The sequence below is a fragment of the Corapipo altera genome, unplaced genomic scaffold (genome assembly GCF_003945725.1).
Source record: "Corapipo altera isolate COAL_440 unplaced genomic scaffold, ASM394572v1 23b, whole genome shotgun sequence".
In the NCBI taxonomy this organism is placed as follows: Eukaryota; Metazoa; Chordata; class Aves; order Passeriformes; family Pipridae; genus Corapipo; species Corapipo altera.
The window spans coordinates 9124010-9138433 of record NW_020884885.1 but is presented as its reverse complement, the minus strand read 5'-3'; the positions used below and the strand labels follow the sequence as shown (position 1 = coordinate 9138433).

General features: G+C 48.2%; 1 protein-coding gene across 7 annotated transcripts in view; it reads right to left on the bottom strand.

Moving 5' to 3' along the window:
- Nucleotides 1–14424, bottom strand: part of CREB3L1 (cAMP responsive element binding protein 3 like 1) — a 61583-nt gene that overhangs the window by 10974 nt on the left and 36185 nt on the right. For 4 of the 7 annotated variants that reach the window (XM_027642202.1, XM_027642201.1, XM_027642198.1 and 1 more), the window contains 6 exons: nt 10034–10262; nt 5191–5351; nt 3438–3516; nt 2394–2554; nt 1603–1752; nt 752–810 (listed from right to left, as the gene is read on the bottom strand). In XM_027642202.1, coding sequence (XP_027498003.1) covers nt 752–810; nt 1603–1752; nt 2394–2554; nt 3438–3516; nt 5191–5351; nt 10034–10262 — 839 coding nt within the window. The remainder of the gene's footprint in view (nt 1–751; nt 811–1602; nt 1753–2393; nt 2555–3437; nt 3517–5190; nt 5352–10033; nt 10263–14424) is intronic. The other 3 variants (XM_027642199.1, XM_027642203.1, XM_027642204.1) reach the window with 3 other exon arrangements.

The following is a 14424-nucleotide window of genomic DNA, read 5'->3' as shown; positions in this document are numbered from 1 at the left end:
AGCGTCAGGAAGAAGAGTTAATTAAGGTCAGGTTTGGGGGTTGTTTTTTTCCATTTGCTGATCTCAGATGGTGTTAGGAACTGAGAAGAAGATAGTATTTATACAGAAACATGAATTTGCTCCTGGATCCTAGCATTCTTCTTTGCCCATTATGGGAATGCCCATTAGGGGTTGCTAGTACAGAAGTTATTTTCTACCCTGTCAGTGTTATGTGATGTCACCATAAGCTTATGCCTGCTATACATGCAGGACCTCAGGGTTGCAAGGAGAAAAACAAAGCTAATGCAGAGAGTGGAAGGGGAGTGAGTGTGGGGAATAACTGTAGTGCAAGGTTTTTCTTGCTGTCAAGTGCTTGTGTGTCCGCCTTCATGGGAAGAGAGGGGGAAAAAGCCATGGGTAGCACTCTCAGAGAGCCCACTGCTTGTGGGACAAAAAAAACAGAAACAACTTCTAGTGGGGAAACAGGACTCTTACCCAAAATCCCACCTTGTTGGCAGCCAAAATGGCCTGTGTTTTGCAGGGGACCAGCCAAACTAAGCAGTTGGAAACAAAATTTCTTGAGCAATCTTTATCCCACAAGAAGGTTTCTAGGAAGGAGGGGAATAGGGGCAGGATCCCAAACCAAACTCCTGTGCAGCCAGCCTTGCAAGAAATCATACTTTCTTAGCAATTCACAAAACACTAGAAAGGAAGACTGTGCATGGACAGGATTCCTTTTTTTTAAAGATAAGACCGAGAAGAAGAAACTTACTTTTTCTCTAGACACTCCACATACTCTTTCTTCTTCCTGCGACTCTCCTGAGCAGAGATCTGGGAGGGAAGTGAGCCATCAGAGAGGAATCAACATCATAAACGTCTGGACATTTTGTGGCTCATGCATCTTGTCTGTTCCCTGCACACACAGTACTCTAAATGGGGAAGTCGCCTTCCAGTCTGTCATTCCTACTGGTCTCCAGGCCAAAACTGGGAGGGATGGATGCTGTAGGTATGCAGCCTTTCTTGGCCTATAGGCCACAACCATTTGTTGCATTATGTCCCTCACTGCTGAAAGCATCTTTAGGGTTGCTTTGAACTCCTCTGACTCACATGGGTATGTGCTGTGGTCATCTGGGCTGATTCTGCCCCAGATCACTTATGAGTCACCTGGTGATTAATTCAGGCTCTCACCATTTCTCCCACGGGATGCTTTCCTATACCAGTATAAAGTCTCAGAGCCTCTGCCTGGCTCATGAGCTCTGTGCATCACCCATCCTGCCTCATGCAATAGCTCTGGTTTCCCTGCCTCCACCAGCAAGGGAACTGACCAGGCCAGTTAGTCTGATCTGTGATGCCTTGGCCTGTGGGCCCTATGAAGGCCACACATTCCCAGGAGCTGGGCTGGAAGCCATACTTCCCGGATATGGCTGTATGCAGAGCAAGCATGCAGAGATGACCCATGGCACCATTTTTGTGGGTTGGGAGGCTCGTGGTAATGTACCAAAGGCAGGATCCCACCTTTTCTGAGCTGCAGTGCAGCTGAGGAGGTGAGGGTAACTATAGCACTGGTCAGCTGAGGATGCTCTGGAATCATGGGAACTGCATGATTACATTTTTTGCAGTCACCTTGTTCTTGATTTTCCTCCTGACTCTCTTCAGTGCTTTCTCCTCTGCTTTGGTGAGGGGCAGCTTGGTAGGAATGGGGTAACCCTCGGCAATCAAGGTGCGCTTCTCCTCTTCAGTCAAGAGCAGCGGGCCAGAGGTTCCTTGTAACTTCTGAAACACACACAGAGCATTCATCAGTGCCAGCAAGGAGTTCTATCCCAGTGATCCTCTTTAAAGCCTTGCAGAGCATCCAGAGGCTGTATACATCAGAAAAGAATACACTGCTTCCCACTGATACTAAATAGGTGCAGGACAGTGCTTTTTTTTGCTCTCAACCTGATCATGGGGACACAGCTCAGCAGCTCTTTTCCTCTTTTACTTGGGAGGGGATCTGCTCTTTTGTGGTGAAGCTGGCTACACAATTCTACTGCAGGACCCTGCCAAAGAACTTTTGGGCAATGGATAAAATGGTCTGGTTACGGGAATTCTCAGTAATTCCTTTCTCTCCCATTAACCTCCTCAGAAAGTCCTCTAGTGCATAGGCCATTTCCCAAGGTCGGGGGTGAAAGACAGTACCTGCTAAAACAAGGTAGCTGATGGTAGGTATTATGCAAGACTCACTGTGCCTCTCCTCACTCCTCACCATCCTGTCCCCACATCCCCGTGCTAAGACATCACATTGCTTTGCCAGAGCATTGCAGCTTGGAGACCATAACAAGAGCAGGATCCCCTACGTGAGCCTTGGAAAGCCTCCAAATCCCTCTGAGCACCAAGGAGCCCTGTGTCCCAGTGATGTCCTGCTGCCTCCTTACGTGTGGTGCTGTGAGGAGAGGTGAGGAGGAGATGGCAGTAGAAGAGCGAGCAGCAGGCCGGGCTGGGCTGGAGGGAGGCAGGGACCGAGGGCTCTGAGATCCATCACTGTCACTGCCATGGCTGCTGGGTGGAGTTGGAGGCATCTGCACCAGGTCATCTACTGAGAAATAAGGAGGTCAAGTCAATGGCTCTCATGTCAGCCTGTTGGTAGAGGCATAGGAGAGGGTAGAAGAAAGGAGAGGGTGATGAGTTTCACAAGATGGGGTGGGTCTGAGAACCAGGATGGACTGAGCACTGCCCAAGACAGAAGTGAGACTGACCTCAAATGTGCTAAACTAGGAACTGCAGGAGAGTTGGTAAGGGCTTTGCCAAGACACTGAAGGTATTTACAAAACAATAAGGTATTCCAGTTCAACCAAAATGAAGTACAAAGCCCATGATGTTCACAAGTACAGGAAGCTCTGTGAGAGAAAAGCTCTTCCAAAAGCACTGCTGGGCTCACACACTTGACACACACTTGATCCAAAGGGGCTCCGGTCACTCAGTTAATTTCCAAGCACTTGAAAACTGTCCCCACTTTGTACTGGAGAGCCCTGGGGGCCTTCATGGAAGTGGGAATATGCCTAAGGAATGTCTCTCTGCGGTAGTGGGAGTTCCTATAGTGCTTTCATTTGTGCATCGGCAGATTTTCAGATGCTTGGGTTTCTTTCAAATTAAACTGGATCCTGAATTTCCTGACTTTCAGATGGTTATTTTTGGATAACTCTACGGTCTCTCTGAGGATTTTAAAGGCACTCTTGCATATTTCCAACTCTGAATTAGCCTGTTTTGCCTGGGAGTCCCTGTCTGAACAATTTCTGTGTGTGGCTGCTGGTCCAGACACTGATCTGCATTGGAACAGTGCAGTGCTCACTCCTCTATTATTCTGTGCCCCAACGCTACCTTGTATGCATGGCTCTGACCTCAGGTGTTGTCTTTTCTCCCTAAATAATAACCATCCATATCTGAGTAATATAGTTGACCAGGAAATTCTATCTTCTTACCTGTAGGAACATTTAGAAACTGATTCACCTCTTTGGGTTCAGCTTTGATCACAGGTGCTGGAGTCATTTCTATGGGAATCTGTGGAAAAGAAGCAGAAAGAGCTTTTGGGCACTGCCAAACACCTCACCTCCCCTGCCCAAAAGGCTCCCACCAGTTCTGTTCACAGTCACTGCTCCCCTGCTGCCTGTCTTGCCCCACCTCACAGCTCTGCTCCAAAGCAGCCTCTCACCACACATAAAGGAAACCAAGAGTTCAAACATAAGCCTCTGAAGTCTCAGTTGCTGGGCACACAGAGTGCAAATATGTTTGCAGAGGAAAAGGCAGAGGAAGATGCTTGTGCTGCCAAGCAATGCACTGAGCTGAGTACCTCCAAAAGGGAGATGACTTTTATCCTTGGCAATTATTTTGATAGACCCAGACAGTGTAATTTAAACCAACCTGTGTGTTACCATGCAAAGTCCCTCTTTGATCTGCCTTTATTATAAATGGGAATACAGAGGTCATACAGAACAGAAACAGAACAACAACCCTGTCCTGCTCACATGATTTTCCCGAAGGCCACTGGTCAACTGTTTCCAATCGGAGGGGACTGAGAGTTGAATAAAGAGTAGATTTATTCCCATCTGGGTTATGCTGCCCTTCAGCTCCCTTGCTTGCCAGCCCCCTGCCCACCATAGGTTGGAGTTTTTACACTAAACAGACACATTTCAAACTCCTCCAGACTGTAAACACAGCTGAGAGAAGACCATGGAATGGCTGCTAAGCACACAGCAGAGCTTTGAGGGCACAGCAAGTTCAAGCTGTGTAAATAATAGAGGAAGTTTGTGCACAGTTTTGGCTGGAAAAAACCATTTGTTTTGGATGGCTGCTTAAATGGGAAGATGATCAGCATGAGTGAAAAAAGGAAGTGAACCCCAGAGATGCTCTACTGTTATCTACTGAGCTGCTTCAGGATAGGCAAGGTCTGTGTGAGACTGATCAGACCTTCTCATGAACACAGCTGGACTCAAGGCCAGCCAAACTGAGCCCTTGACTTACACCCAGATGCCAGTGGCATAACTGTACCTCCTTCAGACAAACAGATTTCTTAAAAACCTGTATATGAAAAAAAGAGTTGGCCCCTTGTTTCATAGAAATAATAATTCCTGCTGCTTCATAGGAAAAAGCAAGCAGGACCTGGAGTGGAACCTCCACTTCCAGTGAGCAGTTACAAAAAGTGAGAGGCCAAGTGACAAGTCCAAAAGTCAGCAGCAGAGGAGGGGTCTATACTCAGGAATAATGGGGTCACTGGCACCGCACTACTTTACACTGTTTTCTGAAAAATGAAAATAAGCCAAGAGTGGCTATCGAAATACTGGCAGATTGGAGGGGACAGATCTCCATCAGGTGCAAGCTTAAAGCCTTTGGCTTTTATGCCAAGGAACTGGGCTTATATTTAACCAAGATTGCAAAGCCTCCTCTGCTGGAAAAAATCCTCATTTCACCACTTTCTCTGGAAGGACAAGCTGTCTTCTAGCTACACTGCAGAAATCAAGAACGGTTCTAGCCAACATCAGGAATGCTGCTCCTCTGACTGCCATTTCAAGAGGAGAATGACAAATAATGCAGTATCTGGGCTTTGTATCACCTTCTCCTCTCTGTCCAGCAGCTAAATCACCTTGCAGGACCCTGCAGTCACATGGCTGAGTCTGCATCACCAAGGGTGTCGCTGTGTGAGAGCCCAGGTTCCCAATGGATCTTATATGGGCTCACCTCCTCGGGGACTGGCAGTCTCTGCAGAGGGTTGAGGTTCAGCACTGGTATGGAGCTGGCAGCTAGCTGGGACTCAGGCAGGTCTAGAGCCAGGTTCTGTTCCTGTTTCACCATGATGGAGCAGAGCTTGGGCCCCAGCGACCACACTCCATTCTCCAGCTCTGAAACATGCACAACGTGAGAGTCAAACTCTAGCAAGAACAGGGCAAGGAAAAAAAAAGCCGTGCAGACAGCTTCCCCCTGACTGAGGAGGCTGTCTTTCCAAGTTTAGCACTGTAATCACACAAGCATGTGCAGGCCCACAACACAGAGTACAAAAGGGAGTGAACCCCCAGCGTGTGGGGAGCAGACAGGACAGAGCTAGAGGAATTGTATCTCTGCTGTGCTCTGACTGTGCAGCCCGAGCTCTGGAGGACAGCTGCAGGGTTTCTTCCCCTAGTAATGTCTATGTCTCATCCTCTGGAGCTTATTTATATTTAGGGCTCAGTGAGAGGAGGATGCTGGGCTGTTGCTCCTGAGGCAGCATGGCCAGCATCACAGAGCTGCCAGGTGTGTTACCAAGAATAACACCATCTCTGTGCTAGAAAGCTGGTGAGAGGGCAAGCATGATGACAGTAAAAGGCTGACAGTGCTGCTTTGGCCTCCAATGATGTTGGGCCATCATTTGGATGATGGGCTTTTTTGCCTGACAGAAAGGAGGAAGGTCCATTTCTGTGGAAGGAAGCCCAATGTGGCTCCTGCTTGTGAGGCTGCTTCCACAGCTGGTCCCCTCAGTCTCACCTCTGAGACTCTCTCCTTCACCCTGCACTGCTCAGCAGAACTGCTGCCTGCAGCTGTGCTGTGCTGCCATTGCTAGCAGGGACAAGAAGCAGCAGTGAGGGAAATGAAGTGTCTGAAGAGAACTTGCTCCCTTCCTGCTCTGTCCTGTGCACATTTGAGAAGTGAGCCTGGCTTGTCACTGGAAGTAGAGATCACAGGAACTGGGATTCAGGCAGCATCGGATAAACTGCAGCTCAGATGGGAAAAAAGAGTGCTAGGCAGGAAAGCTGCCTGGACTCTGCTCTGAAGTTTTGGTCTTTGCTCTTCAAACACTTCAGCCTGCCAAAAAGCTACTCCTGGATGGCCTACAGACTGCACCCTCCTTCTTAATCCCCATGCCTTTCCCTTTTTATCTGACAACCAGAAACACATTTGGCTTGACACAGGACAAACTATTGCTAAGCGTGTCACCAGATAGTGCCCCAGTTGCCTCCACATGAGGCCATAGTCCAACTCACTCTCTGACCCCTCTGCACTGCTCTCTGCATGCAGCACTCTCAGTCAGACCTAGGGAGGTTGCCTAGCTATCTGCTGCACACAGCAGCTCTGCAGTGCAGGCCACAGTGCAGAAGATGTCCTGGCAAGAGGAGAGGGGGGAAAAGGTCCTTCTCAGGTCCAGAAAAGCCTGCACAAAGAGTACAAGCAAACAGCTGTTCATGTGGAGCTGCCATCTGATCTAAACTTAGAGGTACCTTAACAACTCAGCCTCTGTTTCCTCTTGGAGATGTCAGGGCAGAATCCTGCCTTTGGCTTTTGCTTAGACAGAGTGGTGTTAAAGCCTGGGCAAGGATTGTATCAGTTAACACAGTGCTGTCCTTGCCAATGGAATATGTTATCTTCCTGTCTTTGGTCTAGCACCTCTTATTTTCTGCCTAGACAAGTATCTCTTAGCACATGCTCATTTCTTCCAGCTGCCTCTGTGACTGGACATCTTCAAGCACAGACACAGCTCCTGTGGCTGCTCTGTGTGTGCTGCTCTCAGTGCTGCTAGATCACTTCCTAGAGCTTCCCACAATGCAGCAGGCCCAATGTCATCAGGCAGTGTCTCAGGCAGGGCTGCACTGCACAGGCATAACAACGGAGACACTTCTGAGCAGACACAGAGTGGACTGTGTTTTCTCTGTCCTGCACAGGACACAAAACCTGCAGCTGGTAGTGAAGTCCCCTGATATGCAGACAACCCCCCCTGCATACCTCTGGTATGCAGAGAGACCCTTTGTGATGGAAGGAGGCAAGGTGGTACACAGCCATGTGTGTTTGTGTCCAGAAAACATGGACTGACTTCTGCCTGTCACAGAGATAAAGGACCTTGAGAGATCTTCCGGTCTATCCCATTGCTCTAGGCAAGTTCAACCACATCTGTGTCAGTCCTGACAGATGGTTGTCTGACTTGATCCTATTGCTCTGAAAGGCAATGAAGCATCCACAGCTTCCCTCATTTAAACTCTTCTATGGTTTCACTATGCCCAGTATGGGAACATTTTGCCTTACTATAATTTGAACCCTCGTCTTCCTCATCTTGCCTTTCTGTTGCAAAGCTCTGCATTCCTCTTTTTCTCAGAGGTGTGGGGCACCCTCTGTGGGAGCTGCTGCTGAAGAAAGGGAGAGCAGACCACCAAGAGCTCTCCCCAGTGAGACTTGACTCAGTGAGAGAGCAGCCCCCAGTGCTGTCAGTCCAGACAGGCTAAGGAACAGACACCCAAATAAGTATGTGCTGTCCTCCCATTTCCTGTCTATATTCTGACCCTGCTCTCTTTCCCACCCTCTAAGATTTATCTGGGGAGTGATTGGGTTACTTAATCAGAAACACATAGGCCATCAGAGGGTCAATAAGGGATTGAGGAGGAGGCATCTTGTGTGGACACATCTGTGTTCTGCTGCCTGAGAGGATGTTTCAGAGGCCTGGCCAGTCTGTAACCACTGCAGATTTCACTATATGCTGGTGGATGAGGCATCCCAGGAAGCTCCCTCTCTACTCTAGATACTCTGTACATATTAGGAAGAAGTACAGCTGAGAGATATCTGTAGCTGCTCTGGGTTGAGGAGGTGAGGCAAAGAGCAATGAGGAAGCAGGACTTGAACAGGAGGGCTGGCACTAGCCTGAGGCTGGTCCACCACCCACTGTTCTGCACAACCCTGGTTCCCCCTGCTCCTGGCATCAAATCACACCCTGTAAAACTGAGGGCCGGTACTGACAACTGAAGAAGTCAGTCCGTATACACAAACCATCTGGAAAGCAGACTGTGCTGATAAGAGGGGTCACAATGCAGCCAGTGGCTTGCTCTAGCTGACCTGTGTTTGTGGGAACCATGTGGGAAGGGGCAGGATTTGGAAAAGTTTTGGAGATCTGCAGAAAAGCTGGGAGAAAGCTGATTAATAGCAAGCCTCAGCCAGCTCCAAGCCTAGACAGAGTGGGGGCATTCCTGAGGAGCTCTGGAGACCAAGCAGAGCTTGCTTAATGTTAAAGAAAAGCCATTCCTGGACAATTAATTTTAAATGAATGTCTAAAAGGACTGAGACCGGATGGAACTGTGCCAAAAGGACTGCACAGTGTTGTAAATACTGGATCTGACTCAGGGCTTCACTAGAATATGACTCACATCCAATTATGAGCCAAGAAAGCCCTGGAAAGATGAGCTGAATTACTGAGCTGCAGGACTGGGTGCACAGATACTCCTATACCTGCCATATTAATATTAGGCCTTACTTCCTGTATAAAGCTGATCTGCACTCTCAAGAGAGCAAGTGCCAGGTGCATCTCAAGCTCTCCTGAGTTGAGTGCTATACACTCTGTGCTGGCCTCTGCCCAAGGGTATCAGTGTCACACTCCATTCACAAGAGTCATAGTCTTGCCTTTGAGACACAGCAGCTGAAGGAGAGGCATGTCCAAACACAGAGGAGAGGAGCAGAAGTGGTAATAAGTGTCTCAGAGAGGAGTCCCTGAGGTAGCTTCATGTAGGCAGTCTTAATTTTCAGAGCTTTCCACAAATTATCCTTTTTCCTACTGTCATTCCCAAGTCTCTTCTCCTCTTATTCATTTTCAGGGGTAAAATAAAGATGTGTTTATTTGTTCGTGCAGGTTTGGTTTTTTTTTAGTTGCCCCCTCCAAGATTGTACTGGAGTTAAAGCTAAGGAAGAAGAAATGTAAGTGGAAAGCTTTTTTGATACTAAGGCAGAGCTGCTTGGCCTGCCATAAGCCTCTCTCCCAGCACCTTTCTGAGTTGCCCCTAAGGAATGTGGCAGATAGTTGTGCCTTTTGAAGGGACCAAAGAGGCAGTGGAGGCCGGCCTCCTCTTCTCCTACCTTGACATTTGTACCAGAGAGCTGGGATCATTGCTGGCCATTAGAGGGAAGCCTCTGTCCCAGGGCTCACTCTTGCTCAAAGGAATGGCTTTCTTCTGTGTATACTGAGCCTATGCCACTGCTTTTTCAGGCAGCGCGGTGTCCATCAGCTGTTGGGACACCCACACAGTCCCACAAATTACAGGACTCTCTGCAAGGACGGCTCTAAAAATATCCAGCCATCATAAATTATGCTGAAATGAATTGTTTTAAAAATAAGTCTTGAAATTACTGTCCCTCTCTGTCTCCTGCTAAAAAATCTGCCAGTAAAGAAGCCACTTAGCCTTCCACATGTACCAGCACTCATGCTTCCTATGTTCAAGCCAAAACCCTGCTGCCTGATGCCAAAATGGAGCTGGATCTAGGGCATCCACACCCAAGTCTGCAGGATCCTAAAAAGACATTGTCTATTGCTTGTCAGAAGCTGGCAGCACACCGAACCACAGCCAATTATCATCCTCATAAATAACAGTAAGCCCGGCAAAGGAGCAATGTAACTGTCAAAGCACAAATGGAAGGAAAAAACACAGGCTGTATTTGACAACTGCAGATCACATTCTTCCCCGGATTAGCCACGTGCAAGCCCAAGGAGTAGCCAGTTTGTCCTTACACATGGAAGCCAGCCAGAGCCTCTGCTAACAGATGTGCCCAAAGTTGTGCAGCGTGCATATCTCATGCTCACCATTAGTATTATCTTCAGCCTTGACAGGCACAAGGGGGCTCTGGGGAGCAGAGTCTCCACTGAGGGAATAGCTGTGCTCTGCCTGGATGCCTGGAGTGGGTGGATCCAGGTCCATGTCCAGCAGTGGGTTCTTCTCAGCCAGTACTGGGTCATCGAAGAAACTGCTGAACAGGTCATTGGAGAAATCCTCCATGTTGTCAGAGAAGTGATCCAGGTTCTCTGAGAAATGCTGAGAAAAGACAAAGGGAGAGAGAGCGTTAGTGTCAACTCCGAGGGGGATCTGAGAGCCTTCCTCTGCACTGAGAGCCAAACCTTAGTGACAACAGTTTTTGGATGGGAAAAAGCAGTTCCTATTCCTTGCCTGCATCAGGTTGACAAAAACACCTTTAATTAAGACAGAAAGGGACGTGGTGCTGTATATCACTGCTTGTTTATCTATGCCACAAACACTCGTGAAACTTCTATATTCTCTCATCTCCCCCTTTCTCTGTGAGTACCTATCTGCATCTTCCTAGCACCATCTCGCTGTGACAACAAACTGAATAGAGCACAAGGCAAGAAATTCCTATGATGACAAAGTGCAAGTGTGGCAGAAAATCATGGTCTTCAGTGCCTGTCCTTGGTGACAGACACTTTCTCATGTTCTCTGCCAGCGGCAATAGGCACACTGATGGCCCAGAGAACATCAACCCAGCTGCTGATTTCTATCAGAGAAAAAAAGATTGGTTGGATCAACATAACAGGAAGGCCCCCTGTTGTATTTAATTTCCTCTGGGATTTAACAGCCCCTCTGTGGACCATATGAGGTTGTATTCCAGCCAGATAATGCCTGTGAAATTTGGCTCCCCAATGAAGTTTAAACACTACAGATGGGCTGTTAACAACAAACAATCATTCCACTAATCATTCCAGTAACAGTTAGTAAATCTGGCCAGTTCTGCTGCAGAGCTGGGCTCCTGATACTACAGTGAACCTGCTTCCTTTGAGGCACATCCTCCTTTTCAGAAGTCAAATCACTAACTTTTCCATTTGCTACAACAAAGTATGGGTTGGGCAGGGAGAAAAATGATGGCTGCCAAACACCAGCTGAAAAATTATCCCATTTGTTGGCAGATTGAGGCTTCTGGCTCAGGGAGAGGAAAGAAAAGACAGATAGATTCAAGTGACTGTATTACACAGACGGAACTGTGTAACTTAAATGAACTGGAGAGAGCTCAGCAGAGTCGGACTGGGTCTGTCCCCCCACCCCCTGCCTGGAAAAGCATCTGGGTGGGCAGAAAGGCATTGAAAGCAGTATATTGAAATACCAAGAGCAACAGGGTATGGATGAGAGTGGGAGAGAGCACACAGGTTCTAGAGTGGAGACATGAATGCCAGTGAATTCCAGTGTGAGAGCTGAGCTCAGGAAGGAGCCTGGCTCCTAGAGAAGCATGGGGTGCATGCAGTCCTTTCTTTCATCAGTGCTGGGACTGAGGGAGGCGGTGGCCAGAGGACCCCGGATGCCGGAGCCTGTAGGTTCCTGCTCCTGCAGGAATATGTATTTGTTTTACCAGAGCACAGTAGCTCTGTCAACATTCCACTGGCTGTCAGAGGGCTGGAGAGTGAAGTAGGCTTTAGCTGAACAGACCCATGCTTCCAACAAGTGGGGGAGGGAGATGGTGAGTTGTAGCAATCTTGAACATGTCAGTGCCTTTTACCCTCCAACATCATCCCTCAGCTGCTCAATTTAAAACCTCAGATGCTCACAGAGCATGCTGGAAGTGGAGGTGGAGTCCCTCCCACGTGCATTCTGCCTGACACGAGGTTTCTCTCCCTTTGCTTCCTTCCCACTTGTCCTCTGACTGCCTGGAGTGAGAGCCAAACACACCACCATCGGAGGCTTCCCTGGAGGGCAGACACTGCAGAAAAGGCATGCTCATGCTAAATCCCAGTGTTGAGGCCCTCCCTGGATGTCTGGGCTGAAGTTTTCTACACTTGTTCCCATAGCAGACACGAGTTGGCGGGGTTGCTTGGTAAAATCTACCCATCCATTTCCAAGTTGCCTAGAAGCATTTCTGCACTTGAATCAAGTGACAGAAAATATCTTCCATCCATGCAGAGCATAACTTCTTCAGAGGGACCTGAGTCAGCAGATGAAACTGGGTTAGACAGTTATCTAAAAACCACTAGAAAAACAGGTTTTGTCCTATCCTACAGCATAGAGGGATAAAGACTTTGGAGTCCTGAGCATTAACCCCAGAGAGCGCCTGTTCATGTAACAGCTGTTCTTTGTCTTGTGTTCTCTAAACAACACAAGCAAATACAGGATATGAACACGATAACCTTACAGTGAGGGTGAGAATATAACCACAGAGAAGTGAAGGGATTCAGAGTTCTGGCACACCACAGCATAGCAGAGCCAGGATAAAACAAGAGGCATTCAAATCTTATATACTGTTGTGACCACCAAAACTAGAACCACTGTGTAGCCCTGGAGGAGAAGCAGAGCTGGACGGACAGCTGTGGGGAGAGCTGTCTGCAATTCTGCCATGTGCTTAAAATTTCTTTCACGACTGTGCATTAACAAAGGCAAAGGTGGGAGTAAAGAGAGTCAAGAGAATGCATTTATGCAGTAGCTCCACAGATTATCTTTTAGTGGCATCCCACCCACACTTAGAACAACGATCTCTCTCGGTCAGTCAACAATCTTTCCATTGTAGGACAAACCTACCTGGAGGGAAGAGGCAGAGATGTGCCTCTGGCTATATTCCCAAACAAAAAACCAGGTTTGTTGGAGGACCTCACTGCTTGGAAGCAAGGATGAAGGCAACACTGTTCTCCAAGAGACATGGGAGTTAGGTCCCCAAGAGACCATTCTCTCCCAAGAGACAGAGACCTACTGCACAGGACAGAGCAAACATAGGTGATAAGCAAAGAATGAAACTTGCAGCTTCCCTGGGCATCCAGAAATGTTGGGGCACCTACCCCTCTCTGGGCTCCTGGGTCATATCCTCCATCACAATTAAATACTGGCAAAGCTTTCTCACCAGAGCAGTCCCATTTCAGTTCTCATCACTCATACATATACCAATCCAACATCTCCAAACACAGACAGTGGAGAGAAGGATGATAGCCTATGAGATTGGGAATAACTACGGTTATTATCAAAGGGGGCACCAAGGATCTGACACCTTCAAGGAGCAAGAGCACCTATAGCTGACACAGAGCTGAAGATTGCTATTTTACTCAAAGAAGGTGGCAGGAAGCAGAGGAAAGCATGAGCAGGAAGGGTAAAGCAAACAAATATAATGACATGGCTTTGTAGCTGGCTATATCCACAATGGAAACTACAGGACCAGCAGGAAGCTGTCACCACATCCCAGGAAGACTGCTGGGTCTCTGGGTTGGCTCCATTCTCTCCTGAATCCAACAGGTATTGTTAATTTTAGATTTCTTATTAATATAAGACACCTGTGCATGCAACCGCATGGTAAGAGGAGAGAGTCCTCTTGTCCAGATTCAACTGTGATGGGCACAGTGAAGACAGCCCAGAGTTTATTTTGGATAGATGCCATCAAAGCCACGGCTAATTAGCTCAGTTTGAGCCTGCTAACCCAGAACAGGCAAACTCTGTCCCACCGAGCCTCATTTTGGGAGCTGCACTTATCTGGCAAAACTCAGAGGCTTCCTTCACACGTGTGAGAAAGAAGGCCTCAGGAAACTGCATGTCCCAGGGTGTGGTGTCTCACAGCTGTGCAGATCATGGCAGAGTATGAGCTTCTGAGCGATATACAGAAGCAGGTTTATCACCTGATCAAATGGATAGCAGCTTTATCCTGGCTGGAAGGTCACATGCCAAAGAAGGTGCTGGGTGGCCACCAGTGCTCCCTTCCCACCCAGAGTGGGGCCAGCACAGCTAAAGGCCTTCATGTGCTGCCACAAAATGACACAACCATGCTAGGCTTTGGGGAGACTTTTGCTGACGCAATGGCGACAATGATCTCAGCAGACCAGGGAAGGTCCAAGAAAGAGTCCCCAAAACTCAGATGTGAAGGAAGGTGGGATAGACAGACATACAGGAGCAGAGCAGGCTCATCCTCTCACAGCCTCTTCAAGACCTAAACTCTTCAAGAGTGCCTTCCAGCCAGCACCCACTCCTCAGTTGACTGGTCAAGACATTTGTGACAATGAAGGACTCTGCAACTCTACTGAGATCATCTCGGGTAGATTTTGCACAGATGGGCCTGGCTTTAGTAAAGAGGACCAGTCAACTGGGAAACTTGACCCTTACCATCCTAGCCCAGAGGGAGTGGGTGTGCAGTGTACTGGGGGAAAACAGCTTCCAGATGGGATATGAAGCTCACAGCATAGTCTCATTTTGCATTATTCTCTCCTGTTATCTCCCCCTCCCT